Source organism: Aedes albopictus, chromosome 3, assembly GCF_035046485.1.
Source record: "Aedes albopictus strain Foshan chromosome 3, AalbF5, whole genome shotgun sequence".
Classification (NCBI taxonomy): domain Eukaryota; kingdom Metazoa; phylum Arthropoda; class Insecta; order Diptera; family Culicidae; genus Aedes; species Aedes albopictus.
Window position 1 is genome coordinate 203,631,919 of NC_085138.1, and position 26,369 is coordinate 203,658,287.

A 26,369-nucleotide genomic window follows, 5' to 3' on the forward strand; every position below is an offset into this window, starting at 1 on the left:
CAATGAGGTGTTTAAAGTACTGTAGCATTATATTCACAATTTTAATTATCAATATATGGCAAAATTGATGCACTTATATACGGCTTCGTGGTTACTTGGGTCAGGTCTGTAGAAGCAATCCCTCATTGTTCATTACCAATACTTCTACCGGGGGATGATTATCCATTTTCCTCAAGGTTGTTCGTATCCCGATCGACCGGTCATGAGGATATGGAGATGGAATTGCTGGGTAAGTGGCTAATAACCTCAAGTTTGTCTTTTTCCTTTGCTACGCGAAGTACCAATGGTTATATAACTGGCTTTGTGTATTACCGGCAGGTTTGTTCTCTTCGTCATAGGGGGTTTTTGTAGGCCAAATTGCTTGAAACTTGGTTGGGAAAGATTTGACGCCATTTTTGAGTGCAACTGGTTTCAAAAAAAAAAAACCCGTGACAAAGAGAACAAGACTGCCGAAAATACGTAAATTCTCCTACTTCCAAAAATATTTTGTCTTTCAGTTGTCGTACCTTTTGATGTGGGCTCAACAAATCAATTAACGTTAGAAACACATGTGATACTTGAAATTCGTAATCGGCTTAGTCTCATAGCCTCATAGCTAAGATTGATGCAGGCTTGGCATTGGTCACCGTTAATACTCACTTTCAAATCGGCCTGAGCATGTATTCGTTTTCACTGCCACACAATCGCAATAGGCTCATGAAATCGCCGTACAGCGTAGTCAAGATGAAAAAACAAATTGTTTGTTGATTGCGTTGTTACCTCGGGGACTTCAACAATCACGATTATGTTTTGAGTGACGTTCGGAGTTCTCGGCCTATTGAATCGATGGTCATGACGGTCGCGACAGTGCTGCAGTAGTATGTGGTGCTTTTTGGATTTGGTACCTAGAATTTGGAAATGCATTCTAAACTCGATAAAGAAATATATAAGTAAAAAGAAGGCTTTCCCAAAGCTACACATTTTTGTAGTGATGAGTCCGGCTAATTTGCGTGAATGGCTTATGACGCAGTATCATAACTATCGAGGCCATAACGTTCCAGGTCTTATGGCGATTTTTTTCGTGACATAACGTCCAAACAAGCAGATGCGTCACAAAGTCCTAGGAAAAAAGGAACATAGGATTCTATGACGCATCCCAACTTTTGGACATTTTTTCGCATATAAAGGCGTCATGAAGATCGGGAGATTTTAGCCCCGGATGATCCGCCGGGGGCCTAAGTTGCATTACGCTTCGAGGGGGGGGGGGGGGGGGGGTGTATAGAGGATTTATTCCCGATTGTTTAATATATTGGCTATATAAACATTTTCGACAGACGTTAAGATTCCCAATTTAGCATCCCGTACTAAAAAATGGCCCAACTATTTAAAGTTCCCCATTAGAAACCCTACATTGATTGAATATGTTGCTTGTCTCTACATTTTTATTGAATTTATAAGATCTCACAAGTTCCGACAGTACACGTTTATTTTAGGTTTGATTTACTGAAAGACACACACGAAGTTGAAATAAATCAATCACACCGTACGCCGAGTGCCCGGCCTTTGTGAAAACACGCTGGTTGTGCACAGTACAAACGGTGTTACATCCTAAAAGACGTGGCACTTGTTGGCGCAGTTTCTCTAAGCTCCACCACTAGATCAAAAGCTTGAGTTAACATCTACAATTCACGGCAACTCTGGTTTATATTCCTTCCTTGGCGTTCCCGAACCTGTGATTCGATTCTAGTAGTTTCCAAAGCAAGTATCAATCTGCAATATTTAAACGTTTATGTAAAAATAATACTAATTATAAATCATACCAACTCTACAGACGGCATCAAATGAAACCTAGAATTTCAAGAAGGACAGCATCCTTCATTGACGGTCAAACGAGCGATGGTCAAGACGGGTGATGGTTGAATAACGAAAAAAGTCGTTATGGTTACCTATGGTACCTGGGTCGTGTCGATGTGCTTTGGGTAGGTGAAGCATGGTTGCTACCATCGCATTCGTTGGCGACGCACCACATGGGCAAAACCCTAGCATGCTTGTGAACCTCATGACTAATGCCAAGCCTGGTTGGTGCACATGAAAGGAATTACTTGTGTTTGTTTCGTAATTTATTTTCCTGTTTACGATCATTAGTCGAGATACATACATGTCATATTAATTTCTAAGTTGAAAGCTGGTTGCTATTTAGTCTGTCTTCCACAAGAGATAGATGGATATTGCTTACAGATGACACTACGGCAAAGGCTTTTCGGATGAGGATTCTGCTGTTATAATTAATAGCAAATTGTGTTATGGGTTAAGAACGAATGTAAACACTAAATGTCAAGATTGCATCATGAGTATGTCATTCCCTCTCTCTGGTGAACGTTGCTAATTTTAGATGGGCTTTAAATCTGACCATCATATCGTTGTCGTAGGTGTTGTACTTTTAGCATGTATTGTGCAGCTCCAAGAAGGACACACGTTTCGGAAATAGTCAAGTGCGGCAGGATTTGAAACACGTTGCAGATGGTACACGACGGGCACAAGATTTAGTTTGTCGAACAGATATGTGTTTTGTTTACACAGAACCGAGTTGGGTCCTTACCAAGACCAAGAGAAGCCGGCCTACAGGCAAGTACACCAACATCCAAATTTAACAAAGAAATATACCGACTGCATTGTACACAATGCTTAATTTGCATCTTAATTATTAATATCCGTATCCGTTTGTGTGCATTTCCTCATGCTGCAAACACTAGTGGTGGAACGTAGATGAGTGCCTTGGTTATCGCACTGTTGGGGTTTTCCAGCTCTGAAACGACATCCAAGAAGGGTAGTTATTAAAATTATATCAGTTCAACTGACTGGAGTGCGTTTCTATGATGGTACTCCAGCATATCTCCATACAAATGTTTACGTAATGAGCATGGTACGCCGAACGATTCAACGCTATTTGTTATCGCAGATGAATGTCGCTTATTAATGAGAAGAAGATGTTCCACGAGCTGTTCAACATTGCCTCTGTTAGGTGATGTAAGTACGGAAACCTAATTTAAGATACAACGATGCCAGAAATATCCATACATTATATCTTTTCAGCGTACTCAAATAGTTAACAAAAAATGTTTTACTGGTTGTTCTCTACACCGCTTTTGTTGGTGATTCCTTCTAAATTTTGCAGAATTAATGATTAGTTGCATCAATTTATCATGCCCAACTGTTACCACAATCCTGTGGTATTCTCTTCGATGGTTGTTCAATTTTATTGATTTGCGATTAATCGAAATTGAATTGCAGTGCGCCGAACCGTTTTAAATTTTAAAACATCTGCTTCGACGATTGGTTCCTGCCCCATTATCTGCTCTAATAAAAGTTTAAATCGGACACCCGTGATGGCAGACGGTTATCCTCCTGAAACCCGCTTTTCAATTATTCACATGTTTCGGTGATCGGCAATGTAGTGTTAGAAAAATCGTTTCAATTTTCACACTACTTTGGGCGGGAACTGCTTTGATAAAGGCGAATATAACATAAAATGAAACGATCTTTAACTGGTGTTTGCTAGCGTAAAGTTGCTTTCAGATACAGGGCCGGTATTGGTTTTTGGCAGGCAGAGATATGGTAGAAGTTCGAGAAAAGATGGTACAGAAAATTAAAAGAAGATGAAGTTGTGCGGTAAGTATTAGGTAAAATTTAAAAGAAACAAGAATATAAAAAATATAAATATAAATTAAAAAAAAAACAGAAGATAGAAGCTAGAAGCTAGAAGACAGAAGCTAGAAGCTAGAAGCTAGAAGCTAGAAGCTAGAAGCTAGAAGCTAGAAGCTAGAAGACAGAAGCTAGAAGCTAGAAGCTAGAAGCTAGAAGCTAGAAGCTATGTAGAAACTAGAAGCTAGAAACTAGAAGCTAGAAGGTAGAAGAACGTTCAATGTTTCTACAGTCAAAATGATTGTTGAGTAGAGGAATGATAGAAGATACAAGAATACATCTAGGCATAAATGTAAAAGAGTTGAATGTTTTACGTTCGACCACGGGCCAGCCCTGTCCCACTCGTTGTCAGAGTATGGTTATGTTGGCGTGGAAGTGGAATTTTCCCTACAAAATGATGGCATTGCATGCACTCAATTCACTGCTGGTACCTGTTATCATTGCTTTTGTTCGTGACACGACGTCCGCCTTATCGATGTTTTTTTCCTCCAGCATCCGAGAGAGAACAAATAGTAATTGCTGTTGGCTATTATCTGCTTTGAACTGCGAGAGCTCCGTCAGTGTCTCGGGACTGAAACCCTGAAAGGAAAAGAACGAGAAAATCCTGGAATTATTTCTTTCCGGGTCGTAAGTTGCTATGCGTTATTTCCTCAGCGAACAGTTTTTCTACTTGAATGAATAGATTATCTTAACTGAATGAAAAGCCATCAGCGTGGCTTGTGATGAAAATGAATACAAGTGGATTCGTCTGAATTTGGAGAACGGAGAAGTGAATTTTATTGTTGGTAAATTGGATTATGTCTTTTATTCTATCAAGATTTGAGAATCTTATACAATTAGAAACAGTCACAATAGGTTTAGTTTTTGAGAAAATTAGTTATCATGTTTTTTTATGAGTTTCATGTCTACCAACTATTTACCATACAACGAGTAATGCTTGATCATCGATCATTCAACTGGAAAACCATGCGTCTCCATCGACATCCGACATTTATACAGTTTTTTTTAACAGTAAAACCTTGAAGCTGTGGCTGCATTCAAATGCCTGAAGAGAGTCTTTTCGGGCTGAACATTTTCTCAATCACTTAGCACCTTCCTGCAAGCCACACACGTTATTGATAGGCACAAGTGTAGAAAGGGCAAATAAACTAGAACAATTTGTTACGCTTAACCTTCCTAGTACATCACGTTGGTAACAGCACGCTCGCGTAGTGTACGGTTTGGGTAAAACAAAACCCTAATGCAGAGAAGGTTTAACTGACTAAACTTTTCTATGGCGGTTATTTACTTCATGATTGTGCCTGTCAATTAATTAATTCATATGCTAACTGGGTGACCGCAAAATCATTCTCATTATTTACAAATATTGCAACTTTCAATAGTCAGTTGGGAATACACACCTGAGCCAATTTGATGTCTGTTAAATTTGTAATTTCGTACAATATAGAGTGAGCTGTGACAAGAGTTATAGTCGATGCGGTAAGCGTATGGGATCATGCTGAGGATTACTGGTTCGGTCGGCCCAGGAACTTTCCGTAAAGGAAATTTTCATGATTTTCTTGGGCACAGAGTATCTTCGTGTCTGCCATGCGCATGCAAAATTGTCATTGGCAGAGGAAGCTCTCATTATTAACTGTGGAAGTGCTTATGAAACACTGAGCTGAGAAGCAGGCTTTGTCTCAGTTGGAACGTTACGCCAAGAAGAAGACGAAGAAGTGACAAGAGTTTGACCTTATTTAGTTGAAGATTCTATTATTTAAAAAAATAAAGCAGACGGAAACAAACTTTACTGAATAGTGTTACCATTTTGTTTATGTAAGTGTACACTCAATTTTGTTTTTGTTTTTTCAATTTTTGTTTAGACGGGCCCACGCAAAAAAAGTTCATGTGAAAAAAAGTTCGCGTAACTTCGAGAAATCGCGCAAAATAAACCAAAGTAAATTTTTTTACACGATTTGTATAGTCAGTTAGGCCCTAATGAAAAACCTTTGTGAAATTGTAGCATTTATCATCAAATTGTTCAACCTTTGTGACCCACTAAAAAACATCCCGCGAAGTTTGAGAACGCTGGTCTAGAACATTATTGGAATTTGTTCTTTGACTTCTCGATTTGCTGTCTATTTTTTTTACCGTTACAATAGAGCTTTTGAATTTCTTACAATTCTAATAATTTGATATGCTATATTGTATTTGGCTGCTAAATGAGTGTTTCAAGGGTGCTAGTGGCACATTCCGAAATGTTTGAAGAAGAGTTTATATGTCAAAGAAGCGTTTTCAACGTGAGTCAGTATGATAGAGTTTTGTTGATTCTACAATCGATATTCTTTGAATCAAGACATAGAAAACCGTTAACTCGAAATTACATTTTTCACCCTGAAAATGCTGATGGTTATCTCTTTATTTAGATCACGCAGGTGCTTCCTCCGTAATCCTATAATTATACAACATCTCTGTTATGCTGTCAGTCAGATTAATATTCAGTGATTTGTTTCAGGTGTATGATGGTTCACGATCATTATCCACACACTCATATGCTCATTCTCACACGTCGCTCAATTCTGCACACGATTTGCGGCAAATCATTCAGTCACTGCTCATACTACACCTGACAAATTATCCTAAATGAGATTTTGGCATCCGATAAATTGTTATCGTGGGAACTGAGTTATTTGACCAAACAAGTAAACCGGCTTCTGCTAGAGATTTATCACTGAATTAGTGTTGACCTACGTGCACTGCTTACCTCGTACAAGTTGAACATAAATTTTTTCGCTTCCCTTTTTAGCAGGTCATAAAGCATCAGCATATGGATGTATGGCTTGGTGGGTGGTACTCGTTTCCTCCCACTTCCTTTAGCACCTTCTCCCGCACTCTTATTAGGACTACTGATACTGCCGGCTGTGATACTTGTCCAACTATCGTGTCGATTATCAATCAGGTGCGGCTTGTTGCCACCCACGTTGCTCATCTGCTGCGAATCTGTCTCACTTTCACGATATTTGTCATCGTAGATTTTCCGAAATTCATTAACGTTGTCCTTATCCAATAATGCTGGCAATTCATAACGCTCGCCTTCGATGTCTTGCAGCAGCCGAAGTGGCAACGGATCCAGCAGCTGGAGGTTGTAGTCTGAAACCAGAAACACTTATAATAATAATACACACACAGCAGCCAGTTTGCCGGTTGGTCTTTTGTTCGCTCAACATGGTGCCGGAACCACCGGCTACAAGAGAGCACTTCGGTAGGCATTATTGGCAACCGACAAATTGTGATTGATTTGGATCATGAAAGTTGAAACCGGAGCATTATAAAGAAAGTGGTCAATATTATGTCAATAAATTTTTGCGAGCGGCAGACGTTCTGAATAAGGGTTGAACACGGATGGGGCAAGGTACGCGTACCAATTTTTTTTTCTTATTTAGGAAGATACACATTTGATTAGGTATATTGGAGATAAGTATCGTTAGGGATCGGAAAGCTAAGTGTACTTCATAGAACTTTTCTTCTTGATTTGCATATTTAATGATTATCAGAAGACCGATTCCTTCAATAATTTTGAATATTATGTTTAATTCTCAGGCTACGGTGTTTTCTACAAAATTTGAAACCGCTGCCAAAGACACAAACATCAATATTTTTCAATGAAATTTTGAAGTTCACTTCATCATTAGTTGTAGTTTCAATTATGCTGGGAGCCTAAAAAATTGGAGTCACGAGGATTATTTTATTCCGGTGCACGTCTGGGTCTGGAGGGGTGAAAATTGAATAACCTTCCTTTTAGGAAGGCCCCATTAGTTGGAATTCAAATGACTTCATCTGAAAAGTGATAAGTTCTATGTATTATTGTATATTACCCCAGGCCAGGGGCTTAGAAAGTACATAAGTGGTGTAGAACTTTTTCAAGGCCTTCAAAACATTTTCAAGTTTGAGTCTAATTTCTATGCGCTTGTCAAAGATTTTAAGGAATGCAAGGAGTAGATTTTTTGTCCTCTGCTAGGTTTTAAGCATATCGAATTTAACTATAAGTAAAACTACGGTAATGCCACAAAAGATCTAAGTACTGGTCGCAGTGGCTCACCCGAACAGAAAAAAAACATAAGTAAAACTTGATGGTAACATACTGTTTTTGTATGGATTGCTATTATGTATGGAGCTCGTTGCAAACTTAACGTATTTCTATAGAATCAATTACATGGTTTTAGAAAAAAAAGTGCCCCTCCCGAGAAAAATGCAAAAAACGATGTTTTCCCATATAAACTCCAGTGCAAACTTCAAACGAGTTCAGCACCGCCCAATCGAACTTTTTGACATGTGGTTTTTACCTTACAAGCTAGAGTCACCCTAGTCTACCTATCATATGTGCAATTACAAAGCGTATCAAAAATTTACTTATGGGTTCTCAAAAAATTCAACAAGCTGTAACTTTTTATAGTGTGCATCAAAAATTCTCAAATTTTGGCTGTTTGTCAACCTATCATATGTGGATCATTGGTACAAATTTGAGTTCGACTGGTTAATATTCCGCGAAGCTAGAACCGTTCTCGTAAAACACTATTTTTTAGAGAACTTATTTTTGAACTGCTATATCTCAGAAACCAGCGAACCGAATTAAATTAATTTTTTAACGTTTATCAACAATATACAAGTGCTTGAAAAGTCTCTAAAACATAGGTACTTTTCAAAAGTTGAAAAAAGTTGTGATGGATTGACACTTTTTGGATCTTTCTCGAAACATCGTATTTTTTACATTAATGTGATTAATTTTTAGTTTCGATATCCAAAGATTTTCTACTTCTGTTCTCAAAATATGTATAATAAGTTATATTAGAGCCAATTTGGATTAAAGGAAGAACACATTTAGTAATTTTTGTGTGATATTTTAAAATTTGAGGTATTTTCCTCTATATGAGTGAAAATATCAAACAACTATAACTTTATTCGTCGCCAGAAAATATTAAATTTTATAACATCGACATAATTTGTACCAATGATGCACATATAATAGGTTGATAAGCAGTCAAAATTTGAGAATTTTCGATGCACTTTATGAAAAGTTACAGCATGTTGAACTTTTTTGTGAGAGAAAAAAAGTTACTTTTCCCAAACATTTTGGCCACCCTCTGTATGTGTCTCTGACAGATTTAAGGCCGCTGAATCCGGATCCGGGCTTAGATTTGCTCCAGCACGTCACAATTTTGAGCTATACCTCAATTTATAGGGCAAACTATGCGATTTTGGGTTTTTTTGCAAGCCGTTAAGCATCGAAACATTCTTTTCTATCCAATCATAAATTGGTTAAATTGGTCAAATAACATCTTAATTAACGACTCATGCAACATTTGTCATTTTACCAAATCGAATTTGATAGCTTTAAGCGATTTATGTTAGGTACGATATTTTCCATACAAGTCACCCTCCAAAAGTCGCATGCATGATTACATACTGACATAAAATGCTTAAATCTATTAAATTGGCTTTGGTAAAACGAAATATACCTTCTGCTCAAATATGAACGAGACTCGTTAAATAAAAAACAAACGGTTAATTATTCTTCAATATTTGTTTTATGTCTTGCAAATTAATCTTATTCGGAGGCGATACACATATGCCGACTTCTTTTTTTATTCCTTATAGCACTTTTCATACGCCTCTTTTGGTATCACATTGCGCTCTCTCTTCGAATTTTCTTTCATGACTTCAATCGTCTGAACAAATTACCACGAAGTGGAAATTTGAGTTTTGGAAAGAGGAAAAAGTCACATGGTGCCATATCAGGTGAATATTGTGCTTGAGGAGCAATGTAAACGTTGTTTTTGGTCAAATAATCGCGAAATAACTTGATGTGCGAGCTGGTTCATTATCGTGATGCAAAAACCATGACTTGTTGTCCCACAATTATTTCATTTAGAGGCAAATATTCTAACGCAAACGCTTCAAAACGCCCAGATTACATTCAGCATTGACAGATTGACCATCCGGCAGAAATTCCGAGTACACTACACCTTGGCATTTTCGATGATTTCTTCGTTTATTGATGTTTCTGGACGAACATCATGAGGCAGACTTTCAACTGATATACGACCCTCTTTGCACGACTTTTTCCAACCAAACAAACGTGCACGGGATAGAGCAGATTCTCAATCTGCATTCTACCACATTTTAAATTAACCCGAAACACTAATTCTGTTGAAATAACAAACAAAGCCTTTGCTGAACTTTGATTCCATAGAAAAAATCGAAAAACACACTGGAGATTAACTTGATTAAAGTGCCATTAAAAAAAAACTTTACGACAAATCGTGCTCTAATTTGACATGTAAACGTATAACAGTCCTATAAATCTAAGAAAAAAAATGTTGACGATATGTCATCCGCGGAACATGTAAGTCATAAAGTCTCGTTCATATTTGAGCAGAAGGTATTGCATGAGTCATTAATCTAGATGGTAATTGAGCAATTTATCCTTTGATTGCTTAAAAAATATATTTCCATGCTTAATGGCTTGTAGTCAAAAAGCCCAAAATTCGCATATTTTCCCCTATAAATTAAGGTGTAGCTCAAAATTGTAACGTGCTGGAGCAAATCTGAGCCCGGATCTTGATTCAGCGGCCCAAAATCTGTCAGAGACACATAAGTTTGTTCTTGAGACAAAAAATGTTGCGCTGTGTTATTGGTACAAATTTAGCTCGATTGGTTATTCTTTTGCGAAGCTAGCACCGTTATCGTAAAACACTATTTTTAGACTAAAAAATGTGGAACTATCACATCTAGGAAACCAGTGAACCAAATTGATTGAAATTTTTAACATTTATCAACATAATACTGATATGTACTTGTAAATGTAATATTTTCTAATGACGATTGAAGTTTAAAGTTTTACCGGTTTAACGTTTTCATCCATGTAGAGGAAAATAAGTCAAATTTAAAACTCCACGCAAGTGTTAATTAAATTTGTTCTTCTTTCAATCAAAATAGACTCCAATATAGCTTATTAAATATGTTTTGAGAACAGAGAGCGTAAGAGAAAAAAAAGTTGCCTATCCCAAACATTTTGGGCAATCCCCTGTATGTTATACTCAGCTATTATTTCTGTTTTAAAGTTATCTAAATATGTTTGCCATTGCGTTGTGAAAACGTCAACATTTCACTGAGTTAAACATGATAAAACGGCCTCTCTTCATAAAAAACAGTACTATTTTTCGACACTTGACAACATTTCACTGAGTTACACATGATAAAACGGCCTCTCTTCATAAAAAACAGTACTATTTTTCGGCACTTGTGCTGAAACGTAGCACTTTTGGGCACTTTTGGCAACATACATTTTTGATTCCTATTCGTGTGTGTAAACAATGGTAAGATGAACTGTTTGTTAAATGATGATGATTAGCTATGATACATATTCGTACCTCATTCTGCAGAAGCATGTGAACATATACAAACCGCATTTTTCGCAATTGCAAAACATTTTGCATGCAACGCTTAGCTTAGTTTAGACTGACTTCTTTATCTGCGACTGGAACAGGGTTTTTGCAGCACTTGTCATTTATCCAACTCGGTAAACCTCGTTGGATAAATGTACGACTCATAATTTTACAACTTGTTGACTAATTTAACTATAATAACTATAATGCAAAAGGCAGTTTAAGACATGAACTGCTTATTTTTCATCGTTTTCTTGTTATTGTTAGCGTTTTCATAACCTTCGAGAGATTAGAAAATAATCTAATAGACATCAGATGTTCTAGATTAGATTGGAATTATCAAAAACAATTGAGACATCTTAAAAATCAGATGACTGGATCTTGAAAATGTAAAGGAATAATTTATTAATTTAGCAGAATTTACAAAGTTTCCGTGAACCGAAGATTCCAAAATGTCGAAAAGCGATAGTTCATATTTGTTCAGAATGTATGCCGCAGGCTCGCTGGTCTGCTATTGAAAAGGGTGCAACAGTTGGTCGTTACCAAACCACATTTAAGATAAGGAACCTACCATTATCTAATTTAATTTGCTTGTATTTACTTTGCAGGAACCATTCGAAAAACTGTTTATCATTCCAGAGTAAAGTTTCTGCGGTTTCCGTGCTTGGTTTCGTCGTCGTCGTTTGCTGCGAGGCACTCGTGCTCGGAATGGTTCCTCCGCTGGAAGAGGATGATGGTGGCAACGGAGGCGGCTTTGCTGGCCCGAAATATCCCGGCTTGTGGGGCACCGTCGGTCGGTGCTGCGGTGCCGGAGCTGTGGAATAGATGAAACATTTGGCCAGTTTCTGTAGTTGCAGGGTCTACCAATTATTTTTTTGGGTTGTAAAATATCACTTAGGATAAAATGCAGCGATTCATGTAATGAAATATTATTAGTTATATGATGCTCTAAATACAGTAGCCTCTCCACTCCATGCAGGGTTTGGTTTACAATTGCTTTAACGTAAGCGTAAGCGATATTTTTCAAAAGGAGTATTTAAGGGCGTTTAGGAGGTCTAAACTGGGATTTTATAGACCCCAAAGAATGTTCCAGGGCGTGCTAAGTGGTTTCAGAAGAATCTATAAAGAGGTTTCAGGATATTACGTGAAGTTTTAGGAACATTTCAGTGCATTTTAATGAGCATTTCAATGGGTCTCATGAAGTAATTAAGGATGTTTCTAGATGAATTTCGAAAAATCTAAAGGTGTTTCATTCATCTCAGGGGTCTGAGAGGGTTTTAGGGGCGTTTCAAGAGGTCATATACAGAGATACAGGACGTTTCCAGGTGCGACCCTGAAGACTTTCTGAAACGGCTCTGAGTGGGCTTTAACCACCTAAAACAAATCTGAAATTGCTCTGAAATCCTTGGAAGCCCTTGAAACCCACGGGAATGCGCCGGAATAAAACGAACACTTCCTGAAACCATTTAAAGAAATCAAATCTCTCAGACCTCGCTTTTTAAACATATCTTAATCATCCTGTAACCTTCTCCTTTTTGGCTCCTTCAAACGCCACGAAAGGGTGAGTCAGGTCAGGATACAGATAAAAGTGATGCGTTAATACAAAATCATTTTAGTTGCATATTGAAACAGTGTGGTCATTTTAACACTGGAGTACCGTAAAATGGGGTGTTAAGGGACCCAAGTAACCACGGTGCTAAAGCCTTATTGCATGCAGATATACGGTGTACTTAGAGCAATCATTACTTTACATGCAAACTTAAAGTTGATTTAAAGTGGAAATGGGCAATTATGCGACTGCTTCAAGATTATACCAGTATAATCCTAATTTGATTCTATAATTGCCCACTTCCACTTTAAATCAACCTTAAGTTTGCATGTAAAGTAATGACTGCACTAAATACACCGTATATCTGCATGCAATAAGGCTTCAGCACTGTGGTTACTTGGGGATTAACATTTTTTTGCACTCCATTCATTTATGTGTTCTATTCCTTAAAATTTTCAGGAAGATCAGCTCAGCCATTGTCTTGCTGCCTACTATACATAAAGATTATAAAATTTGAAGTTTTTGTGGAAAAATTGAAGAAAATGTGTATTTTTTCAAAAATATGAAAAATGGAGTGGTAAGGAATTTTAAGGGAATAAGGTAAAGGTTACCACATTTTACATAAAGATAAGAAATTATTTATTGATAACAATAGTTGTAATATTTGTTCAACATAGTCGAAAAAGATTATCAGAGCAGGAAATGTTTCATCGTCACCTGACTTTATATAAGAATTTTAACGATAAATCAGTTTCAACATCAGTAAAACCTGACCGTGAATTGTAGCTAGGTTCAACAAATACATTATTCATGATTTCTATTTTACGGTAACTTTTATAAAATAAGAAACCATGATTTTTTTTTTTAGTTTTTATTTTTGTGTATTTTAACTTAGATGCTAATTCTACACTCAGAAACCATGATGCTAAAATACATAAAATACATTTTGGTGTACACTGACTTTCTATTAATGCAATTTTACATCCAATTTGTTTTGAGGAGACTCAGACTGACTTTCTGAGAGTCATCATTCAATATGATTGGATATAGTTTGGTTCTCCGTGTGATAGATCTAAAGAAGGTGAGAAATGTACAAATTAACAATGAACATATTTTGAATTTCTCAACAAACTGGTTATATAATCAAAAACTTTTGTTAAAGATTAGGCTGGTTTTCAAATTCATGCTATTTTTTGAATCACTTGGTAAAATGAATAAATAGGTAAATATAAGCATATGTGTTTGGCGCAGCTTTAAATTTTGTACGATAAGTTGGGAAACCCTGTTCCCTTTGATATGATACAATTCTCAGTAACAGACTGATACGCAAAGCACCTTGGTAATGATGCGGTGGTATTTGAGGTTGGAGTTGTTTTTTTTCGTAGAATCCACACTGTGAGAGAAAATTACGTACCTGCAGCTGTTGTGGTCGTTGGTTTGGCCGTTGTTGTCGTCGTCGTCATCATCATCGATGGCGTTACAGGTTCATATTGAATCGATTCGATGCAGTGTTGAAGCAGTTGCATCGATGCAGGAATGAAATTTGCCAGTAATTTCGGGGGTGGTGACGATCTATCTGGTTCGGGCGTACCGGGAACAGGAGCGCTCTGAAATTCAGATTGCACTGTCTGGTGGATGGACAAATTCGGTGGAAAATATCATTGGTGGTGATATGCTGCTCGTTCGCGATTAAAAGTTGCAAGGATTGCAAGTCTGCGTGTTTAACAGGTAAATAATGAAGTTGCATACGAAACATTGTACTAAAACATGGATGCACATGAATACGTTGACATTGAATACATAATCACAGAATCAATTTGACAAATAGGATTAAAATTTTAGAAGCAACTACACACTCAGGGCCGGATTTACAAATGTGGGGGCCCGGGGCCACAGTGTTGTGGGGGTCCTTTTTGGAGGATATTTTTTTGCCCACATAGTTTGGAAAAAATCTAAAAATATTAATCATTCTTACAAATATTGCATTTTTCATTAGTTGCTAGAGTTTCGAGCAAAACTTCTAAAAAAACATACTCACATGTCAATTTGCATGGCAGTTAGCAGCTGAACGAACCATGTATTCATTGCACCAACCGAGAGTAGTATGTGTTTAAATTTGTTTTCGTTAGCGGTGGCAAACCCAATCTAGGGAAAAGCGGTGTGAGCATATTTTGGTGGGACAAAAAATTTCAGGTGTGAGTCTATTACGGGGCCAACTCCGCAATATCATTATGAAATGTCGTTGTGAAAAAAAAAATGAATCTAGAACAATAAGAAGAACTAGGAAAAATTTCTAGTATTCAAAATTTGTCGCACAATCGGTGGTGATGTTTTTGCGAAATCCAAATAGAACTTCTAATGGATCAGTGATGCAATCGCTGGAGAAGCTACTGGTCGATCACTATTAAGAATTAACACTTAACGAAAACACGTTCTAACACGACTGCTAGGGGAGGTTCCACAAAACTTTACAACCAAAGAGGAAATTTTATAAAAAATGCAGAAGAAATTTCAAAAGGAATCCATGGTAAGTTCCTTTTGGATTTTCTGATTTTAATTTCAATAGAATTTTCAATTAAATTTTTCAAAAATCCTCGGCAGAAATGTCAGGTTTTTTTTTTACATTTTTAGCCGATTTCTCCACAAGTTCATTTACTTCAATCAGCAAATCTTTCAACTTAAATACGGATTGAAACTCTTCAAAGTAATCAGAAACTCATCGAAAATTAATGCTAGATTTCCTCTAAAACATGTTTCAACAGTTTTGGTGTTCTCCAATTTAAGTCAGTTGAAAGCCGTCTATGTAGAATCAAACTCAAGAGAACCCAAATAAAAAATTGAGAAAAGAAATGAAAAAACCTTTACTTAAACTCTATGAGAAATTGTTTAAGATAGGGTCTTGTACCATTTGGGCAGGTGTACCTATTTTGGGCACTTGCTGCTATAACTAATTCAATTTCAAACCGATTGATTAGAATTTTTGTATAGAGTTAGGCACGTACAGTATCTAACTCTATACAAAAAATCAAAACAATCGGTATGAAATTGACTTAGTTACAGCAGCAAGTGTCCAAAATAGATACACCTGCCCAAATGGTACAAGACCCTATTTCCAAAAACTTTAGGCAGAATAAAAGCAAACCAATGTAGTAGGAACTCTTTGGAATTCAGTCGAAGATTTTCTTCAAGATTTCCGATATTTTTTGTTATGCAATTGCATAAAAAAATAAATGATGATAAGTTTTTGAGGCAAAAATCATTATTTCATAAAGATCTGGACAAATAGTTGCAGTCTTTCTCAAAAGAATTGCATACATCTTGCCAGTAATAAATAATGACGGCAATTCGAAGTTCGAATCAAATCAAGAGAAGTTTCTTGCACTATTATTTTTTCATGCTTCACATTTTTTTTTTCGTGAAGTGGAATTTTGTGGGGGCCCCTAAAATGTGGGGGCCCCTAAAATGTGGGGGCCCGGTGTCAGTCCATCGCCCTACCGAGAAAACCGACTGACCAACGAATATTGTAGCGCGATTCTGATCCCGGATTTTTCACTCGCACTTCCATCGCCCTACCGTGGAAACCGACTGACCAACGAATATTGTAGCGCGATTCTGATCCCGGATTTTTCACTCGCACTTCCATCGCCCTATCGAGAAAACCGACTGACCAACGAATAACGGCTGTTCGAGTCCGTATGAAGTTGATCATCAATATTAACTTCTTTTCTCGATCAGCCTAGATAGCTGTGTAGTGTCGGTAGCGATTGTCTCAATTGGCTAAGAATAACACTACGGACCGCCTGTTCCGGTGGTAAGAATCCACCAACAGGTGACCCCTAATTCATGGTGTGATGCGGCTTTATGCTTACCGTGCCTAGGAATGAATGGCTAGGGGGGTCTAATAAAAACCTAACCGCTAACGGAGCCTGTGGAGTACCAGGGCGCCCTCCACAGTAAGTAGCCCTTACTGCGCTAACCGGAGCAATAGTGCAGTGGACCTTGTGTTTCTCCGAGACAATCAGCTGCCCTTCTTTAGTCTCACTTGAGGCTAAATAAGGGCGGGATTATGAAGATGTTGTTAATTAGTTTAAATTTTCACCTATATGGTTTCGCATTATGCGATTTACACAGTGTATTCTGTGTATCCTCGCCTTTGGCGTTTTCCAATCGATACCGATTTGGTTTTATTGTTGCTGTTCCTTGTTGTGCTGCTGTTGCGAAGAGTTTAATCTTACCTAGTTTGGGTAGTGGCTACGGTTAGGATAGCTCAGATCAATCTTCAGCATAAAAGAACAGCAACGATCAATCTTTGCAGACTTATGCAAAATGGTACAGCCCAAGTGGCCTTTATACAAGAACCTTACTTTCGTAAGGGAAATTTCTATCTAGGAAACCTTGTGAACCCGGTGTTTGCCACTTTCAGTAAACATGAAATGGCAAACTCGCGTGTCATGCCTCGAGCCTGTGTGCTTGTCAACAACGCAATCGTTGCTACACTCATCTCTGAACTAACCACCAGAGATGTATGTGCTATCACAATTGATGTATCTGTTGGAAACCTCAACAGGAAATACGTCTATTGTTCTGTGTATTTACCACATGATGAACCATCCCCTACGGATGCTTTCAAACAAGTCATCGCATACTGCACTTCAAAAGGCCTTCCGCTAATTGTTGGCAGTGATGCTAATGCTCACCATATCATCTGGGGCAGCTCAGACATTAACTTGAGAGGCTCCAGTTTGATGGAGTACTTAAGTAGTACAGATCTTGCATTACTTAACATAGGCAACCGCCCAACCTTCATGGTATCTGCTAGAGAGGAAGTGTTAGATATAACGCTTTGCTCTAGCAGAATTAGTCACGAGCTGACCAATTGGCATGTGTCAGATGAAGAATCTTTATCTGACCATCGCTATATCTTTTTTGAACATTTAAATGTTACTTCGCAAACATTGCGTTTCAGGAATCCTCGGTCAACAAACTGGGATCTTTATACTGATTTGGTTGCAGCCAAATTTCATGGATATTCACCATCCATTGACACTCCAAGTGATTTAGATGATGCCGTTGATACTACAACGACCTTCATCATGGAAGCTTTTGAAGAAGCATGCCCTCTACGGTCTGTGAAGATCACAAGAGGAACCCCTTGGTGGAACTCTGATCTGGCGAAACTCAGGAAACAATGTAGAAAGAGTTGGAACAGACGACGTTCGGCTGGTTCGGAGGCTTTCAGGTCGGCTCGCAAGGCCTACAGGAAAGCTCTCCGGTCTGCTGAACGATCCGGCTGGAAAAACCTTTGTACAAATGTTTCCAGCTTGAGTGAAGTCAGTCGGTTAAACAAAATCCTTGCGAAATCTAAGGATTTCCGGGTGAACGAACTTCGTTTGCCAAATGGCGATCTGACTTCCTCTGATGAGGAAGTTCTGGAATGCTTATTCAGCACACACTTCCCTGGATGTGTGGATATTACATCTTCGGATGATCCTGATGTCTTTTCTTGTAGTTATGATTCTTTAGCTTCGGCTCGGAGTATTGTAACTATAGAATCGATTGAGTGGGCTCTTAATAGCTTTGCTCCTTTCAAATCTCCTGGGGCAGATGGGATTTATCCTGTTTTGCTTCAGAAGGGATTTGATTATTTCAAACATGTTTTGAAAAAACTACTTGTTTGCAGTTTTGCTACAGGGTATATTCCCAAATCCTGGAGGGATATTACTGTAAAGTTTATTCCGAAAGTGGGTCGTGCGTCGTATGAAGAAGCAAAGAGTTTCAGACCTATCAGTTTGACCTCTTTTCTTCTGAAATGCTTAGAACGCATTGTGGATCATCATATCCGTGATGTTCATCTGGCCAACGTGCCTCTTCATGTGAACCAACATGCCTACCAATCTGGTAAGTCCACTGTGACTCTTTTACACAAGGTTGTTTACGATATCGAGCAAGCATTCGCTCAAAAACAATCTTGTTTGGGTGTTTTCTTAGATATCGAGGGTGCCTTTGACAACGTGCCTTTCGATGCCATATTGGAAGCCGCACGGAGTCATGGTATATCTCCAATGATTTCCAATTGGATTCACCAAATGCTCAAAAACCGATATCTCTTCTCGACATTGCGTCTATCAGGGATTAGGAAATTGAGTGTTTGTGGATGCCCCCAAGGGGGAGTCTTATCACCGCTTTTGTGGAATCTCGTAGCAGATACGCTATTGAGGCAACTCAATAATAGCGGTTTTCCTACTTATGGTTTTGCCGACGACTACCTAACATTGTTAGTTGGTATGTGCATCAGCACCCTTTTCGACCTGATGCAAAACGCTCTTCAGGTAGTTGAGGGTTGGTGTCGCCAATATGGCCTTTCGGTTAATCCGAGTAAAACATCTATTGTTCTTTTCACGGAAAGGCGAAACCGTAATGGTGTTCGACCTTTGCGTCTCTTTGATTCTGAAATCGATGTGACTGAACAGGTAAAGTACGTTGGAGTCATTCTTGATTCCAAGCTTTCCTGGACACCTCACATTGAGTTCAGAATCAAGAAAGCTTGTATGGCCTACGGGCAATGCCGGCGTACTTTTGGTACAACTTGGGGTCTAAAACCCAAGTATATCAAATGGATTTACACAACTGTGGTTCGGCCAATATTGGCTTATGGATGTCTTGTGTGGTGGCAAAAGGGTGAAGTGAGAACGGTCCAATCAAAATTAGGCCATCTCCAAAGGATGTGCTTAATGGCGATGTCTGGAGCGTTCTCTTCAACTCCTACGGCAGCGCTAGAAGTTCTCTTTGACGTTGCCCCACTACACATTCATCTCAAACAAGAAGCCCTTTCTTGCACTTACCGGTTACGGGTACTCGGTCTACTAGAGGAAACTCCTGTGAACCGCAGTTCAACACACACCTCGTTGTTTCCACTTTTGGTGAATTGGGACAAAATTGTCCTTGCTCCAAGTGATCTTACAATTGCTTGTAATTTTCCATATAGGACATTTTCCACGAAATTCCCTTCCCGGGAAGAGTGGACATCTGGTTATCTGGAAAGAAGTATTTCAGACGGCATCGTATGTTACACTGATGGCTCCCTTCTCGAAGGTCGAGCAGGTGCTGGTGTTTATTCTCGTGAGCTAAGGCTGTATCAGTCTTATTCACTTGGTAGACACTGTACCGTTTTTCAGGCCGAAATCTTTGCTCTTATGTGCGGAGTGCAAACAGCACTTCAGCAGCACGTAATGGGCAAAGTAATATACTTCTGTTCAGATAGCCAGGCTGCTATTAAAGCACTTGCTTCGGCCAACTCCAGGTCGAAGATAGTTATCGCTTGTCGAACTCAAATCGAGGAGCTGAATTCAGCAAACGCTGTTCACCTTCTATGGGTACCTGGTCATTCTTCCATCGCTGGAAATGAATTGGCTGATGAGTTAGCTCGCTCTGGAGCATCACATGACTTCATTGGCCCTGAGCCAGCTATTCCGATATCGAAGTGTTGGATTAAGCTTCAGATTCACACCTGGGCTGTCACTCAACACAGACAATATTGGAATAGTTTGGAGTCATGTCGTCAAACCAAATTGTATAGTGCTGAGCCATCTCCACGGGTGGCGAAGTATCTAACTAATCTGTCTAAGCAGAATTGCAGCATGCTGGTCAAAGCATTGACTGGCCACTGCCGACTCAGCTATCACATGGCGAATATTCAGCAAGCTGATTCATTTGCCTGTGATATTCGTATCATTTGATATGTAACTGTCCAGTTTTCGCGCAACTGCGTTTCCGAGTATTCGGTAAACACTTATTAAGTGAAACTGACTTCAGAAACCTGAATCTTCAGGATATTCTGTTGTTCTTAACCCGCTGTGGTAAAGAGCTATAGGCTCTCTTTCGCTTTATGCGTTATTACAGTGCCCTTTTCAGGGCGCTGTTTGAACCCATTGTGGTACGCTTGTGCGTTAGTACCCTCTTCCAGGGTATTTTTCCTATTTCCCTACCTATCCCTATCCCCATCCAAATCCTTTTTCCTTCCTTTTCCCTCAGGTAGATGATGAAATAGGCTGTTATTTTGGCGATGGCACAAATGTCCCAAATGGAGGATAACGTGCCTCTGCAGCCGGCCTTCTGATACCTGATACCTGATACCGAGAAAACCGACTGACCAACGAATATTGTAGCGCGATTCTGATCCCGGATTTTTCACTCGCACTTCCATCGCCCTACCGTGGAAACCGACTGACCAACGAATATTGTAGCGCGATTCTGATCCCGGATTTTTCACTCGCACTTCCATCGCCCTATCGAGAAAACCGACTGACCAACGAATATTGTAGCGCGATTCTGAACCCGGATTTTTCACTCGCACTTCCATCGCCCTATCGAGAAAACCGACTGACCAACGAATATTGTAGCGCGATTCTGAACCCGGATTTTTCACTAGCACTTCCATCGCCCTACCGAGAAAACCGACTGACCAACGAATATTGTAGCGCGATTCTGAACCCGGATTTTTCACTCGCACTTCCATCGCCCTACCGTGGAAACCGACTGACCAACGAATATTGTAGCGCGATTCTGATCCCGGATTTTTCACTCGCACTTCCATCGCCCTATCGAGAAAACCGACTGACCAACGAATATTGTAGCGCGATTCTGAACCCGGATTTTTCACTCGCACTTCCATCGCCCTACCGAGAAAACCGACTGACCAACGAATATTGTAGCGCGATTCTGAACCCGGATTTTTCACTCGCACTTCCATCGCCCTACCGAGAAAACCGACTGACCAACGAATATTGTAGCGCGATTCTGATCCCGGATTTTTCACTCGCACTTCCATCGCCCTACCGAGAAAACCGACTGACCAACGAATATTGTAGCGCGATTCTGAACCCGGATTTTTCACTCGCACTTCCATCGCCCTATCGAGAAAACCGACTGACCAACGAATATTGTAGCGCGATTCTGAACCCGGATTTTTCACTCGCACTTCCATCGCCCTACCGAGAAAACCGACTGACCAACGAATATTGTAGCGCGATTCTAATCCCGGATTTTTCACTCGCACCCCCATCACTCTTACCTGAAAATTGTCTGCCATTCGAAAATTCTCAAGCTAATCTGATTCCGCATTCCACACTCGCGCTTGCATGGCTCTACCGAGAAAATCGACTCTTAAAATTGTCGTCAAAACTTCCCCTAACAAACTGATTTATACGGCAAAGTTCCAGGCAATTTGTCCGACAAGTTCCTTATGGCGAGATGCTCAAAGCTGACCTCGTGGTATCTACATAATTCGCTCAACGACGGCTTGATATGCACGGTAAGCTCGATGATCTTGCCGATCGCTTTTCGGCGGCAAGATTTCACAACATCAATGCCAACAGTGTGGAGCCTCGTAGCCATGCGATTAGGGTCACCAAGCTTATAATCACGGGGGTGAATCTTCGTCACGAAAAGGGCTGCTCGTTTGATACCTGAACACTAGCGAACCTGGTGGTGGAAGTCAAGCTTTACTCCACAGCAAGCATAGGGAGGCGGCGTAGCACGCTTTGATGTTTTTTTTATTTCTCCATGTAAATTCATTCCAATCTAGTTTCCCAAGGGACAATTTCACGTCTTCCACCTCGAAACTTCAAATTTGTTCAAAGGTTCATATCTGTTCTGTGTTATAATCACACCATGCTATGGGGTGAGGGTTCGATTCCCGCTTCGGGCGGTGAAACTTTTCGTGAGAATAGTTTCTTCCCCGTTTCCACTGGTGCATGCTCCGTTGTCCGTTGTCTAATGTTAAGTTTAAAACAGTCTGTACAGCCGAAAGCTGAAGACGTTGTCCGTGTCTTTTTTTTTTTAACAAGACTAAATCGTTCGATGTAAACATGGTCAATGGCCAGTGGGGAATGCTCAAAGCCCTAGCCTAAATACAGGGAGCGTTTTTTTTTCTTCCTAAATTATTTAAACATTCCCAGTTGTTCAGGAAAAAAAAACATTGATAACAGTTGTCGTATTATTTTTAAAATTAGTTTTGTTTGACCGGTATCATTTAGAGCAAAAAAAAAGCACCCTGTAGTAAAGTGTTGATGGAGGCACAAAAATTAACATCAGATGCACGGATACAGAAGGCTTGGGCTACATTTGTGAGTTTACGAAATGTATGGAAAAGCATTCAGATTAGTCGACGTTCTAGAATCCATATTTTAAACTCAAATATGTAATCTGTGCTGCTTTACACCAGTGAAACCTGATGTGTATCAATGAAGGACACTCAATGGCTGCAGATTTTGATCAGTTGATGCCTGCTGCATATACCCAAGCAGCACCTGCAATATCATCCAAAATGTGGCTTTCTATGCTTTGGTCCAAATGAGTTGCACTGAAAGAACACGCAACATCCATCTTGTCAATTGAGTTGCATTTAAACTTCAAACTTTGTATAGTTTCTGCTTGGTTTCATTGAAATCAACAAATACCTCGTGTTTGGCATCAATTCGTGGAGTGATGAAACAGTCAGCTTGCATTAAATGGGCTATGTTACAGTCATGCAACATCTTACTCTGGTTTGTTTGTTCAGATTCTGTTCCAAATGTATTGCGAAAAACTTGCGCGTCTTTTCATTTTGATAGTTCTCTAACTTGTGACAAAGAAGGTGCAACGAAGTAAAAAGTAACTTCAGTAGCTTTTATGGTGTGTTGAGCAGCAATTATCTCCTGGTGTTCATGGTTCGAGTCTGGACAAAATCTTTTTTCCATTTTTTATCATTCCCTCTCATTCAAGTTGCATAACGATTCAGAATCTGCGCTTTTTGGGTTTCAAAGAAGAAGTAATTGTGTTCTATCGTCTTAATACGGACAATTAATATATTGCACTAAGGTTGCTGTTACTGGCTTTGAAACAAGTCGTGTTGATCGGGTAATTCGTGCATGGGAGTCTCACAATTGTATCTCCATTTAAAGTTGATATCAACAGATATTCTTAAACAAAATCTGTAGGCAAGCGTTAGCCTAGATCCCAACAGGATATCACAGCAGAGGCAGGCCTAATTGCTCATGGCAGTGCCGCCTTAACAAGGAGCTAAAGAAAGTCGATAGAAATTTCACCTGCACAGTCAAGGCATGGCGTGCAATCGTCCTGTTAACATTTTTTTTTTAATTTCGGTCCTCTGTGGGTCATCATGGGTGCTCAGGACTAAAAGCAAGTAAGTAACTGATGGGCACCAAGTTTTCTATCGTCGTTCTGATATCCACTTCCTGGCCTATCTGGGCATTTAAATCTTCTATGATGATCATGACGTCGTATTTACTTCATTCTTTCGTCGATCGGCCACCAGCCGATCGCGTGCCTCTGCATATCGTCCATTATGATGAAGGCTGTTTCAAGTGTTACTGGCAGACGATATGGTTTGGTTACCTTTTAACGTTCGTGTCTTACCTGCGGTCCTTTCGTAGATTGACGAGTGTGCGTAGTTCCCGATGAAGTGAGAGTTCGGTAGCTACACGTAGGATAAAAGGGTATAATGCGCCCCACCACCGGGGCAAAACGCCCCCTTTATTCTCTAGCGCTTTTCGCATGCGTGATCGATTAGAAATCTTAAGTGTTGAAGAATAATTGCCATCAAGCTGGTCCATTAGTTGATTGGTACAGAAAAGGAATTAAAAATCTAAAAGTCTGAAATCGAGGCTTTTGGCGTAATATATTACCTCTTGTAAGCTGACTTCATTGTAAAACGAAGCTACTTCTGCTCGCCTGTGTCATTTTGCAACTTTTATGCAGTTAAACACTTGTTGAAATACCCCCTTAGGATAAGCATGTGGTGAAATTATCTCCTTTTCGAAAAACGTTTCAAAGCTTCCGTAGCCGCTTCTTCAAAGGCAAAGTTCGCATGTAACACTTCACTGACTTTAGGAACAATTTGCAGTGGACGGTAGATGGAATAAGGCGCCAGCTTCAGATACATTGCCATTTCTGCTTAAGGGGGGCATATTATATCTGTTTACCCTACCGAAAGCATTCAGTCATAAGCCTTTTTTCGCTGGGAATATTGCGATTAGCTCTGGTTCATAGGGCAGGGCCGGAAATTAACTTCCCAAAATTTCGGAGGTGGAAGTCTATACTGATTTGGCGCAAACAATAAACAGTAATCGACCAGTTTGCATTCGCTTTGTGCTATCCATCGTGGTTTCGAGTTATGTGCGGAATGAAAAGCAAATTTTTCGGGACTCACGCGCACAGGCTTTTGCTAATTCTTTCGATTTTCCCGGTTTACCCCACGTTTGACGACTGGAAACTTAGCGAGTGGGGTGAACGAGTGAACATTCGATATGGTTTAAAGAGCATTTTTAGCCTATGGGATGCTGCAACCCTGTGGTTGCAAACACAGAAACCAATTGAATTTGATTTTTCGGTGAGTTTGTTTCTAGTTGTTTCCTTTTACATTTGAACATGACATACATACTTCAGCATTTGAGATACCAATATGGACTGTTTTGGCTGCTATATGGGCTGATTTGGCTGCGCTTATGGTGGGTACACACACAACCATCATCATCATCATCATTAAAATGTGGAGGATCATAGTACGACATAGGGCATAGGACAATGATCAGCCATCCGTAACGTTTAGGCTCTTTTGGGACGCTCAGTTACCTGATGTTCTCTTAACCTTCCGTAGTTGGGCACCTCCGTCAGCAAAGTTGCTGAGTACAAAACGCGAGAGTTTTTCAACGTGTTGTACAAAATTTAACAGCGCGATCGCTCGAGGGTTGAAATAAAAAGAAACACTCAACATAATATGTAGTCTTATTTTAAAAGATTCGTTGGCTATACATACGAACAACAAACCTGATGGCATCAGGCTGATGCACACATATGTGCTAAAATATCATTATTCTGTAATTCACTCAATGAATAAATTTGACACGGTCGTTCAAATCACAAGCATCTACAAAAAAGATCCACCCTAAAGTGTGACAAATACCGCAAGCGAAAGTAGTTTTGCAAAGTATTTTAAGTTGACGATTTGCATAGCGATTACCGGTTATCGAGAAAGATGCGACGAACACGATCACAGCGTAATACGACTATAAAAAATTCACTTTCTTCTGACCTTGACTCGTTTGAAATTATGTCATGAACGCTTCGACGAGACTGTTTGGGGTACCGTTTCACCGCTGATATTACTTACCGTGATGGCCGTCGATAAAATACCAACGAAAATCAATATTGTGCATCTCGTCATAGTTTGCAAACTTTTATGCAATAAATACTTTCTTCTTTTTGGTTAGTCATAAACGGTAACCGGCGCGACTTGGAATGCTTCTTGATTGCGATTGAACTCTGACTTACTACGCACAAAGCAACGAAAAAAAATCACTTTTTATTTCCGATATCGATGCGCGAACTTGATCTGCCTACTTGCTGTCGGTCACGATGTCTCGTATATCAATGCGGCTACTTATGTTTTCCTTTGTCTCAAACGGCAATGCTGTGAGCAGCATAAACACATTTACAGCGGAGAGCTCGTTTGAGCTCTGGTGGAAGCACTGAGAGGTGACACGCGTAAATAATATCGAAAGCTTAGGAGAGTGGTGGACGGTTTCACGCTTTCGCTTATATTAAAATCCCAATTCCTAATGAGCTCTGTAATGTCACTGACATAGAGACTTGTTTCTTTTGCACCTTTTGCCTTCCCATTGGGCTTTCGGTGTTGGTGGTTGCGTTGGTGAAGATTG

At 39.5% G+C, this 26,369-nt stretch overlaps 1 protein-coding gene across 2 annotated transcripts; it reads right to left on the minus strand.

Moving 5' to 3' along the window:
- Window positions 1–1,399: 1,399 nt before the first annotated feature.
- Window positions 1,400–26,369, minus strand: LOC109416154 (uncharacterized). Of its 2 annotated transcripts, XR_009998956.1 has the most exons (7): window positions 25,823–26,369; window positions 14,069–14,282; window positions 11,677–11,919; window positions 6,425–6,810; window positions 4,113–4,260; window positions 1,804–2,785; window positions 1,400–1,749 (listed from the first exon to the last, which is right to left on the minus strand). XR_009998956.1 is itself a non-coding variant. In XM_029863342.2 (6 exons), exons 1-6 carry the CDS (start codon window positions 25,874–25,876, stop codon window positions 2,715–2,717), a joined length of 1,116 nt encoding a protein of 371 aa, XP_029719202.2. In that variant the 5' UTR covers window positions 25,877–26,369; the 3' UTR covers window positions 1,400–2,714. The 2 variants fall into 2 exon arrangements, 1 of the variants encoding a protein (XP_029719202.2); XM_029863342.2 differs by having other exon boundaries at window positions 1,400–2,785.